Raw genomic sequence first — 12,788 nt, forward strand, 5'->3', positions numbered from 1 at the left:
TAAAAAAAAAAAAAAAAAAAAACAAAAACAAAACACAAATCATTGACAGTTATCACATACAACTCATTTAAAATGATACAAAACCTTATTGGTTGTAAAAACTATCACTTAGTTCATATTAATATCTTTAACAGTGAGCCACTGTGATGGCTAATTCTGGTCTGTCAACTTGATTATGGTAACAAACACCTAAGATATTGATGTGCCCACCATGGGTGAACCTGTGAGGGCCTTTTAGAAGGGATAGCGAGAGGGGGAAGATAACTTCCTGTTCTGTGGTGGGCACCCTGGACTGAATAAAAGAGGAAAAGGGAGGAAAGCCATGTGAGATGGAACCCCCCTTTTCTGCTTCATGCAGCAGGCATGTTCCTGCCACAGAGCCACCAAAAGTCACGTCTTATCCAGAAGTGATGGAATATATCCTCCAACAATAACAGAGTCACAAGAATGAGCAAAGGTCACTAACACAGTTCTGAAATCTATTTGAAAATACTATTTGAAATACTACTTGCAAAGAAATAGTATTAAAAATATGAAAAACAAAGAGCACTGATCACCCTTCCTTTCCCAAGGATCCCGGTTCAATTCCCAGCACACACATAGCAGCTCACAACTGTCTGTAACTCCAAGATCTGACACCCTCACACAGACATACATTCAGGCAAAACACCTATGCACATAAGATAGAAATAAATAATTTAAAAAAATATGAAAAACAAGGTCAGGTGTGGAAGTGCATGCCTTTAATCCCAGCATTTGGAAGGCAGCAGTAGGTTGATCTTTGTGAATTTGAGGGCAGCCTTAACTACATAGAGAATCTATCTCAAAAAAAAAAAAAAAAAGAAAAAGAAAAATATGAAAAACAAAACAATATACTCAGCATTTATTAACTTTTTTGTTGTCACTTTATATAATATCTTTTGATCCTCATGTTATCGAACTAATCTATGGCCAGGTATGTAGTTTACATCTGTAATCCCAGTACTCAAGGAGCTGAGATGGGGCCTCAGCAGTTCTAGACTAGTTTGGAATACACAGTGAGAGGTAAATAGGAACTTTAAGCCAAATAAGTGTACCGCTCTATTTCTGTGAACTTAAGACTCTCGGACTAGTAACAGTTAAAATTAGGGGCAAAAGAAAAACAAAAACAAAAACAAACAAACAAAAACAACACATTTCTTCAATATACCTTATCCTGCTGTGCTTTAAGTTCTTCGTACTGAGTCTTGTACCTGCGTCCAATTTTCTTGACTTGAGTGATTGTTTTGACTTTTTCCTGTATATCAATTATTTTGGAATCTAAATCTTTCTGAATGTTTTCCTTTTCAGTTCGTACTTTATTTAAATCTTCCTTCAGACTCTGGATTAAATTCTGGTTGTTAGTCAAGGATGCATTTGATCTTTGAAAAAAAAAGAGGAAAGATTTCTTAAAAGATCCAAATACACAATATGTTTTGCAAATTTTCAACTTAAGTTTATATTGTTCTGCTTTGATAGCTTTCTAGCTAAAAATTATACCTACTTCAAAGATAATTTCTTTAAGAATTTAGCCTTTTAGTAGACCTCATTATACAGGCCTAATACCTGTTCTGAGGTCAGGAAACCCTGAACACCTAAGTTGTCAAGTAATATGACTTTACTAAGTCATCAAGGATGGCTCTCAATTTCACTTCACCTGCATGACTGAGGACCCTTTACAGGTCAGATGCTACCCAAGTTTCCCATAAGGGCAGAGAAACATTGTTGTTCAGGTTATTTAAAAAAATTATTTTTTCTTTCTTTGTAGTATTATTATTTACAATTTATTTACTTTGTATCCCAGCTGTACTCCCTTATCTCCTCTGGTCCCATCCTCCCTCCTGATTCCTCCCCTATCCCACTTCCCTAGCCCACTGATAGGGGAAGTCCTCTCCTACTGTCTGACCCTAGCCTATCAGGTCCCATCAGGACTGCCTGGATCCTCTTCCTCTGTGGGCTGGCTAAGTTGCCTGCTCAGAGAGAAGTGATCAAGGAGGAGGCAACCAAGTTCATGTCAGACTGTCTCTTCTCCCCTTACTGGGGAACCCACATGGAGACTGAGCTATCTATGTGCTACATCTGAGCAGGGGGTCTAGGTCTTCTCCATGTATGGTCTTTGGTTGATGCATCACTCTGCAGTCCCTTGTGGGCCCTGCTTTTTTTTTTTTTTTTTTTTTTTTTTTTTTGGCTTTGTTGGTATCCTTGTGTTGTTTAGATCTTAAAGCTACACAAATTTTGTCACATGTACTTCTTGATGCATATTTGGCAATGCTCTATGCAGTTTGCCCTCCTGTATATGATGTCATGAGCTTTCACACTGAGACAGCCTAGAATAAGAGCAGCAGCTAATAGCAACTTTGTACAAGTATGTACTCAAGAGTGCTGAATTTTAGTTTTTTTAAATAAACAGTATTTCTCATACTGAACATGCCAGAAAATGGTTTGGAATAAAGAAAATATACATGACAGACATATATAAGCTATAAAGTATTCCATTAGAGACAGGACAAACAAACAACTACAACAACAACAAAAAAGCTTTACAGGTTTACAAAGAGAGTATTAACAAAAAAAAAAAGACAAAGATACAGTTATTGACTATAATTTTTAGAAAATAAATTAGCTTTAGAGTTACAACATGTAGCTTTTAAATAATCAAGAAAAAGACTCATATATGAAAATTAATACAAAAAAATTAAATGTGTGTTTGCTTGACTCAAGAGCAAAAGAAGCAAATAGCCACATGGAAGGGCTCTACCACTTCCTACTATCCAGGAAGCACTTCAAGATCATATTAACAGTTGAAATAAATTAATTCCAGCACTTGGGAGGGTAACACTGAGTTCAAGGCCATCTTGGCTTACACATGGCACATACTTAAGACACTATGGGCTACATAGTGAGCTCCTGTCTCAAGGGAAAAAATAAAAAAAAAATCCTGCATTACAAATACTTTAAAACTTTTATTCCTAATACCTTGCAATTTCAGCCTTAAGTCTTCCAACTTCTTCATTTAGCTGCTGAATTCTCTTAGTGTGGATTTCCTTTTCAGATAGCAGCTTTCGATATTCTTCTGTATCTGGATCTTTCTGCTGATTTATTAGATGCTATAATAATAAAAATGTATATTCTGTCAGGCTCTATAAACAAAAAAGTCCTATAATAAAGTAGCCAAAATTGAATTACTTCACATTAAGTGCCTTGTATGCAAAGTGATCAAGTACAAAAACAGTAAGTTTGAAGCTTTAGTTAGGATAGCAAAATCTAGTCAAGATAGAAGAGCAAAACCCACTAAATGCTATTAACTGTTTATTTATCATTTTTTTCAGGGCAATGAATAACCACCAAAAAAAATCATAAAGGTTTCTTTTTCCTTTTATCATTTAATATGTTATTATGCAGGTGTATGTGTGCATGTGCGTGCATGCCATGAAACACATGTGGAAGTCAGAAGCCAACTTGCAAAAGTCAGTTCTCACCTTCTGCCATGTTGATTCTGAAGAGTAATAGGCTTGATGGAAATTATTAGCCATTTCACTGGCCTAGCTATAAAAGTTTTAATATTATATATCTTATTTCACTGAAGCAATATTTATGAAGAAAAATATGTTTTATAGTCTAAACACATGAGACCATCCTAAGCAATTTATTCTACTAACCATGAAAGTCAGGTCAACATGACAGGAATGTAGTTACCTCAACTTTTATGACTTTTCACTGTCTGTCTAGCAAAATGAGAAGTAAAAATGCTCTGAAATTCTAAACTATTACTGCATCACTAAATGGTTAGCATTCTATATAGCATTTCTGGGTATCAGAGAAACTGCATTTACTATTTAATTTTTGGCACCAGAACCATGCTTTAATAACCCTATTTTGCAAATGAGGAAAACTAGTCCCAAGAGGTTAAAAAAATCTCACATGGAAGTCACAAGCGATGTAACTAGTATTTGTAGGGCAGACTTCTCATTAAATGGGCTATGATATATGGTCTGATCTCCAAAGGCCCAGTGAGTAAGTTTTCTCAAAGTGTGTCAATAAAAATATACATGTATTTTCAGACATAAAAGTTAGAAATAAAGCTAACACTTAACCACTTAGAATGATAAGAACTTTAAATAATACATAAAATAATGAATTTTTAAAGAAGTGAGCTATAAAATGCCATATACCTGTATGTGTTAACTATTAGGCTTCTAATGGCAAATGCAATTTTCACTAGTTTCCCAACCATTTTTACATGTCTAAATTTAAAATCATTGCTATGTTGGTGAGTGACTAACTGTATTTACCTGGTTCCGTGCTTTCCAACGCTTGACATCCTCCTCTAACAGCTTCTTCTCTGCCTGCAGCATACCACTTTTCTCACTTAGCTCAGCATTGGCTTCTTGTAAGGGTAAAATATCTAACTCCAGTTTCCTCACCTGAAAATAGTTCCAAGTTTTTGTTTTTTCAAATAAATTCATTTATATTTTAAATGAATTAAATTCATTTATATTTTTACAAATAATAAGAGCTGCTGCTCTCAACTAGTTATGGACACAAACCTTCGCTTGCATTTGTTGAAGGTTTTGTTCAAGCCTTTCCTTTTCTTCTCTTAGCATCTTATTGGTCTCCATAACCACATTCATTGTTTCAGTTTTCTTCATCAGTTCTTCATGTTGAGCCATTGTTTTTGCAGTTACCTGAAACAGACACATACACAGATCAGTGACCAGCATTCAGAGATAGCTTTTTCCTACCACTTCACTTCCAATCTTCCCAAATAACAAACTATAGAGGATTTAAATTTCAACTTTAACTAGAACTTTGAAAGCTTGCAGGTTTATTTTTCTGAGACATCTTAATTTCTAATGAATTCAAATAAATATAAGAGATTAAAGGGAAAGAACTACAAACTCTACCAACAGAGAAGCAGTAGCACCATGGGCCAAATGTGTTTCATCCCTCTGTATTTTCTTGTACTTCGGTATGAGCTCTAAAGTACTGTTATTTTGATTCTTGGCTTTTCCATTTTCCAAACTCCTGCTCAGAAGTCTGTCATCACTTGGTTATGGTATTTCAGTATGGTTTCAACAGTGTGAAATTATTCTCTTCACTGGGTGTAATTATCTACCTTTTGCATTGGACATTATTTTGTGTGGGCAGACATGTTTGTGTGTGAGTATATAAATCTTGATGAGAAGTTGACCTGTGGTGTCTTCTTCCATTATTCTCTACCTTATGTTCTGAAACAAGGTTTCTCACTGAACCTGGATCTCACTGGTTTGGCTAGGCTAGGTGGCTAATGAACTCCAGGAACCCACATGTCTCTGCCCCACCTTAGCACCTGGATACTGATCATGCGTGTATATTGTGTTTGATAAAATGTGCGTTAACTTCTTGGCTCTTCTTACTGTATCTAAGACTTGCTTTCCCACTGTGAATTTCTTCAAAGGCTGAGCTTTCAGTACATGCTCAATAGCCTGAGAGATTACCAAAGAAAGCCGAGAAGGCGGAGATAAAACATAATCTTATTAGGCGACCCATCTGCTCTTTCTACTCCATGAAATATAGGACCTAGTATTTCCATGGTGAGACAGCAATTAAATTTGATTTGTATTTTCAAACTAGATGCAATTCTGTATATTTCAAATTCTGTTAGAGAATTAGTCTTATAAATCTAATTATCCACGTTTCCCTGGCCAATAGTTTTTCCCTAGTAGTCACATCAACTACCTAAATGTTTCTTTTTTTTCCCTCCCAGTGAAGAACATCAACCAGCTAGTTTCTTTCCTTCTAAAATATGCATCACTAGCTCTCCTCACAATGAGTGAACTCAGTGGGAAGGTGCTGAGGTACTGCAGCTAAGACGGTGAGCTCACCACCACCAGACACCTCATAATAACATTCTTTTTCTTTCTCTCGTTGTTACTTTATCACCCCCCCTCCTTTTTGCTTCTTTGCTGAAAAAGAAAAAAAATTCTACAGTAGTTTCAATCTATCCTAGAATGACTCTAAAATTTTCATTACAGAATGACTCTCAAGGTATTTGCACACCGCAACTGCAATAGCTTAAACAGCTGGAACAGAACCTGTAAGCCACCACACACTCAGGCATACTGGCTAGACACTAAATAAATCTACAAGTTTAGGATGAAGGCTAAACACAGTAAATTTATGTAAATTTACTGTGGGGAAAAAATGAGCTTTCTTTTAGCTTAGTATATGCACGCACCTGCACCTTCTCCCTTTCCGCATTCAGGCTATCCTGTAGTTCTTGCAGCTCCCGTTCTAAAAGTTCAACTCTTTGTCGATATCGCAGACTCTCAACCTGAGCCACCTCAAACCTCGTTTCAGCAATTTCTTTTTCTCGTCGTATAAATCTATGAGAATACATGTTAAAATTTTAGTAAGCTAAAAATTTAGTAGTTTGAAACTTGGGCAATTCTTAAAATGACAAAAAGTATTCACCTTCATAGTTCATCTCATATTTCAATGATAGATTAAATTTTACAGCCTGCAAAATAGCTCAGGAAGTAAAGGCACTTGTGCAAGGCATGTACATACACAAACATACACTCAATAATAATATATAAGAAAACAATTAAAAATACATTATCTTTAAGTTGTGTACAATGGCATACATTCCTAGCTATTCTCAACACTTGAGAGGGAGATGGGAGCTGGGATTAGTGAGAAAGAGAGTATCTCTTTAAAATGATTTGAGACATCTAGTTTTCTTTTCCATTGTTGAGATGGGATCTTGGTATGTAGCCCGGGCTGCCCTGGAATTTGCAGTTTCCCTCTCGGCTTTCTGGGTATCAGGATCACAGATGTGCACTCCATCACCACACACAGCTGACTTTTACGTTCTCAGTAAGAATCACATCAAGTCCTTACTATCAGATTCGACCTGAATTAGTGTATTTAAAGTGTCAAAAGTAACCACTAAGTAACTTGGCCAATTAAGACTGAATGAGTTTTACACTGCTGCATTTGTGCCTGCCTTATTATGGAACCATTTAAAAATGTATTTGACTTACCTAAGAATTTCTAAAATTTGCTCTTGAGATTTTCCTTCTTCATTGAGAGACACATTTAATGGTACTTGTACAACCTCCTTCATCGATGAGACCACCTTGTCACTTAATTTTTCGATTTGATCATGAAGCAGTCTGTTTTGTTTCTCTAGATCTTCACAACGAGATACACTCTTTGAAACTTCATCCTATAAGCCAAGATTCCATTATAATGGTTTCCCAAGTATACAGGAAAAAAAAAAAAATTCTTTTATTTCTCCAAAACAATCTACAATAGTACCTTTAACACTCTCTCTCTTTCTTCCCAAGACGCTTTACACTCCAACAACTGTGACTCCGCTTTCTGAGTTGTTTCTTCCAAATGCTGGCGGATTGATGTCATCTTTGAAACTTGTTCCTTGGCAGCTTGCAGAGCTTCAACATCAGCAGCATGTAGCATCAATTCTCTCTCATACTTATTCTGAGCTTCCACAGCTATTTTGGCCTACAATTAACAATTCCCCCATTGACAAAGAAGATTAAAATCAACTTATTAATATTCTCACAAAAATATATTTTTTCTGTGTATGTACATGTGTGAAGGCTAAAGGACTTTTGGTGTCCTGCTGAATTTTTTTAGACAGGGTCTAAAAAATTCACAGCACCCTCTGGAAGCCAGCAACCCTAGCAACCCTCCATGTCCCACAGCACTGGGGTTTCACAGGTTTGGCTTTTTACATGGAAGCTAGAATCCAAACTGAGGCTTACAGCTTTCTGCTCAGAAACTATGAGAATAACACTCACTTGTTCTTGACAGTCACGCCTGGCTTGCTGCTCATTACTTAGAGCTGTGCTTGCTCTCTGCAGAGCTTCTTGTACTTCATTTTGCACACTAGAAAGTGTTTTCTTCAACTCAGTTAACTAAACAAAACAAGAGTAAGCCAGAGTTAACTACAAACTGGGAAAATACTTACGACAGATGTTTATCAGTCCAGTTAACTAAACTGAACACTGCTATAATCTGATGTAATCTACAGTTTTTCCTAATCTATATCCTCTTGCCAACCATTTTGCAAAATTTGAGACAGCTTCCAAAAAGTAACACGAACAAGCAATTTTGTAAAGTGATCTAAAATTTTCCAAACAAAATATATACAGATGCACAGGATTGAGTGAAACATAAACTTAAAATCAATAGGTATGCATTCAAAGTATAACCTATAAAAGAGATAAACCGTATGGATCCTAGTAAACTCACTTGCTGCTCCATGCTCTCGATGGCTTTTCTCTTGTCATCCTGCAGTTCTTGTTTCTCCTTCTCTACTTCCATCAACTTTTTCTCCAACTGTGTCTGGAATTCTGCTGATTCTTTTAAACGAATTTCAATATTCTTATGTACTTCCTCAGTCACCTTCATCACATAAGCAGCAAGAAAGAAGTGACACAAATGATACAGTATCTTTTCAATCTCAATTAAACTAGAACCAACTTAATACTTGTCTTACACTAAAAACAGAACCCCTAAAATGGCAATTAGGTAAGCAGATATACCACACGAACCCAGAAGCATAAATTCTCTTTCAACGTGGCTTTTTCGTATTGAAATCTGAATCTCTTATTTCCTTCCAGCCTCATGTCTATTTGCCCAAATCTGCTTAGTCTATCACTAAAATATATTTTCCTTATATGTTGACATCCATTGATGCCAATCATATAAGGATTTTAGAAATATATTCTCCACAACACCATACCTTTAATTTACACTAATCTTTGAAGAAAACTGTGACATGTTAAGAACCAAAGGTCCAGAATAAGTTCATGTACATATTTATCTGAATACTTTCTATTCTCAACTGAGGCCTGACACTGTTCCTACTGACTTTGTTCACTCACCTGCCTCTGTTCAAATGTATCCCCTTGTCATCTGTTATGTGGAGCTATGCACATAGAGCAGATAACTCACTCACTCTCCTCAGTGACTGATCTGTATCTATTCCTTTCTAAGTTGTATGGTTTTCATTTTGATTTGTTAGACCCAAGAACTTTCCAGCAATAAGACCAGTGTCAGTTCAACCCTTAGGACCCTGCTTTATACACAGAAAAGTTCTTAACTAAAGACAATGTGAATTATACACACCTGTTTTTCCTTGTTCAGGGAATCTTCTAAGCTAGTCACCATTGCCCGATACTGCTCCACATTACTAGCACTTGTCTTGAGTCTCTCCTTCAAGTCACTGACCTGTTCTTCAGTCTGTCTTAGCTGAGTCATAAGATCATCAACATCATCTTTGTCACTAGGTTGACCTACAAGATATAAAACGTTCTAATAAAATACATACTTTCAATTAATGCCTTAAGTAATATTAAATATTGAAGAGTCCATGAAATCAGGATTAAGGCTAAAATTATCTATAAAGTGTATCTCAATGCATGTTGAATAACACAATAAAAACTAGATCAGGCATGGTGACACATGCCTTTAATTCTAGCACTTGGGATGCAGTGGTAGGCAGATTACTGATTCCAGGTTGGCATGAAGTACATGTAAGTTCTAGGCCAGGCAGAGCCATGAAAGCCAGGAAAGGAGGGAGAGAAGGAAGGGAGGGAAGGAGGAAAGGAAGAAAGAAGGAAGGAAGGAAAAGTGGGAGAGAAAAAGAAAAAAGAAAGGAAGGAGGGAAAGAAAAGAAAAAATGTAAATGTTTGAAATCTCATCTTTAAACTTAAGAATATTTGAGACAATGAAACACAAATCCACAAATGGCAGTTTATCCCAATTTTTGTTTTATCTAAAATAATTGGACAATGGGCAACTGAACATGGATAAACATTGATATGATAAAGAATACTTTATCATAAAATACCAGTAAGACATTATTAGATAGTAAAACATCTATTAAACATGTATCAGACATCTGTATTTGAAACATACACATAAAAGCTTGTTTTCCTACTTTTAATGAAAGATGTGGCAAGACTATGTAGAAACAAAAGTTTTAAATTTGAAAGGGCAAATCTGTGCAGGATAGCAGACTCTAACAAATATTTAATCCAAGGACAGTAATCGACACAAATCAGTAATTATTTGACTGGACCTTATGAGAGATTTAGTAAAATCCCCTGTCGTGGTCTGATGTTTGGTTCCCAGTTGGGATTGTTGGGAGGGGTTGGGAGGTGTGACTTTGTTGTAGTAGTAGGACTAGCGAGGTCAGAGGAAGTGTGCCACTGGTAGGCTTTGAGGTTTCAAAAGCCAATGTCAGGCACAGGGACCCTCTCTCTGCCCTGGAATCAAATCAGGATGTAGCTCTCAGCTACTGTACAGCACCATGTCTTTCTACATGCCACCACACTCCCTGCCATGATAAGAGACTAACCCTCGGCAACTGTAAGCATGCCTCCAACTAAATGTTTCCTTTACAACAGCTGCTTGGTCATGGTGTCTCTGCACAGCAATCACAGCCCTAATTAAGACAAGTTCTCATTTCAAAAAATAAACAGATTTTAAGCATCAATAAGTGCTTTTAGAGTTGGGGAGAACTTGTCTTACAAGTAATGTTCTGGGTTTGATCTATAGAAAAATATAGCACCACATACCCACAGCCAGTAGTTTCAAAGACTGGAACACTCAGAATATAGCTTATCCCAGTGTCAAATAATTGTTTACATTCTCAAGTCTTTCAAATTTATTATAAGCCCCAACTGAGCTTTTCTATTTGGAAAGTAAAATGAGTTTCTCCAGCCTTCATTAGCATGCACAAAGATAGGATTTGTTTACAAGATAGATTTTAAGTTCAAAGACTTATCTATTCTTTACTTAACACAAAGCTACTTCTGTTACCTTTACTGCTTCTCTGTGTAGACTGAGAAGCAAGCTGGACTTCCATATTATTAAGGTGCTGTTTCAGGGTAGCAATTTCCTTTTGAGCATTTTTTAACAGTTCTTTTGTGTTAAGATGAAGATTTATCTCTGTATCTAGCTGTCTCTTTGTATCTAGCAGTTGAACCTGTAAGAAACAAATGGATTATTATTTTAAAGATATCTGTAGGTTCCTATGTAACCAGACATTCAAAGCAAATATCCTAGGGATTCTTCCAGCCCTTGCTCAGCTAGAGTAGAATATCTGACATTCCTGACAAGACAAATTAGGCTTTATAGTGTAAGAGAATATCCTAGCTTGCAGAAATAAAGCTCTTGAATAGATAACAAGAAAGAAAATGAAGAGATATCAGCAGATTCCCTGAACTAAGAGCACAGACCTTGAAAGTTCCTAGAAACCAAAGTATCTCCAGTCTATGCTCAGAGTATGAGAGATCAGTGCACTGAATAGAGCACCCTGGGGATAAACATATGGCATCTCTTCAATGCTCAGCACACTGCTGATGAGCACATTTGTGAAATCACAAATCACCCGAAAGGCTCAGCAAGAAGAATGCCGATACTGACAGTCAAGAGCAGCCAAATAGAGAAAGTATTCACTGCACCATGGAGCCATTACTTTACAAGGTTTTGGATTAGTGGTGAGGAATAACTAGATCTAAACTAAGCACTATCCTGGACCTGCTTAATACATGATGAAAAGCAACACTCAAAGAATCAAAGTATTTTTAACTTTATTGCCTTTTAGAAGAAAGCTAGGGAAAACTAAAAGAATACAAAACGTCCAGTATCTAAATCTCATGGTCAGAAATTGCTGGGTCTACTGTTATTGGTTGTCCATTCTATATAGACAGTTAAGATCTTATTGCTGGTACTCGATGCTGGACAGAGAAGACAAGCTTGAACTAACCAGGAAACCGTTTCTCTGGAGAATAGTTTATACTGTATACCAGATGGCACTATGTGGGCTGTTTGGGGAGGAAAAGACAATACTCTTAGCTAGTGCTGGAACCTAAATGTTGTAAATACTGACATTTGGGTAAAAAGTGCCTACCAATGCAACAATGGCATGATGGTTATGGGGCACCAAACTGCTTTCGGATTTATAAGGCCTGCTCATGAGGAGTAATTTCATATCTGATCAAAAGCCCATGACCGGGCAGCTCATAGGACCCAGGTGGAAACTGCTGTTGTTGTTTTGCTAAATGGTCATGCCATCAAACTTTATTCTAAGTAATTTATGTTTTACCCACTGCTTTGTGCTGCTCTTGACTTTGTTCAAGAAAGGTTCTTTTTGCAGTGTGTAGTGGTTAATGCAGACCTGTAAGTGCTCAGCTATGAACAGGCCATCTGTATCAACTTCCTACCACCCAAGGCTCAGGGAATTTCTTGGAAGTGGAGGCAGAAAGAGCAGAAGAACAGTGGATGGGAGGAAAGCTGTGTAGTGCTGACTCTGGTCACTGCGTGGCTATTGCACACATCAACTTGACACAGCTGAGGTTACCTCTATGTGACACCTGCCCATGATCAAGCCAGTCAAATTCCAGCTAGATGAGGAAGGAGCTATTGGCAGCTGCCAGCTGCTAAAGGAGAGAAAATCATTCTTTTTTGAGGATGTGGCTGCAGGTTAGTTGCTATAATGAGTTTATGGGGACCACTAATTGACTCAGGGAGTTATTTATAACAATTAAAAAGAATGAAGACAGATAGTTGGGGTGGAGATGAGGTGGGGGTAATAGCAGAGATTAGGAGGGAGTAAGCAGACATGATTATGTATGTATTAAAAACATGCATAGAACTTTCAAAGATAAAAACATTAAAAATTACCAGGCACATTTAAGAGTCTGTAAGAGGTTTTATAAAATCATGTTTCAACTTAAATGATGTTTCTTCAT

The 12,788-nt window shown here is 36.8% G+C and overlaps 1 protein-coding gene across 2 annotated transcripts in view; it reads right to left on the reverse strand.

The window, feature by feature from the left end:
- Tpr (translocated promoter region, nuclear basket protein) overlaps positions 1 to 12,788 on the reverse strand; it is a 68,178-nt gene that overhangs the window by 22,823 nt on the left and 32,567 nt on the right. For both annotated transcript variants that reach the window (XM_055624562.1, XM_055624563.1), the window contains 11 exons: positions 10,855 to 11,020; positions 9,157 to 9,323; positions 8,278 to 8,430; positions 7,824 to 7,940; positions 7,321 to 7,524; positions 7,044 to 7,228; positions 6,236 to 6,383; positions 4,566 to 4,703; positions 4,311 to 4,442; positions 2,995 to 3,125; positions 1,190 to 1,400 (listed from right to left, as the gene is read on the reverse strand). In XM_055624562.1, coding sequence (XP_055480537.1) covers positions 1,190 to 1,400; positions 2,995 to 3,125; positions 4,311 to 4,442; positions 4,566 to 4,703; positions 6,236 to 6,383; positions 7,044 to 7,228; positions 7,321 to 7,524; positions 7,824 to 7,940; positions 8,278 to 8,430; positions 9,157 to 9,323; positions 10,855 to 11,020 — 1,752 coding nt within the window. The remainder of the gene's footprint in view (positions 1 to 1,189; positions 1,401 to 2,994; positions 3,126 to 4,310; positions 4,443 to 4,565; positions 4,704 to 6,235; positions 6,384 to 7,043; positions 7,229 to 7,320; positions 7,525 to 7,823; positions 7,941 to 8,277; positions 8,431 to 9,156; positions 9,324 to 10,854; positions 11,021 to 12,788) is intronic.

The sequence above is a fragment of the Psammomys obesus genome, unplaced genomic scaffold (assembly GCF_907164565.1).
Source record: "Psammomys obesus unplaced genomic scaffold, mPsaObe1.curated_primary_1811, whole genome shotgun sequence".
Classification (NCBI taxonomy): Eukaryota; Metazoa; Chordata; class Mammalia; order Rodentia; family Muridae; genus Psammomys; species Psammomys obesus.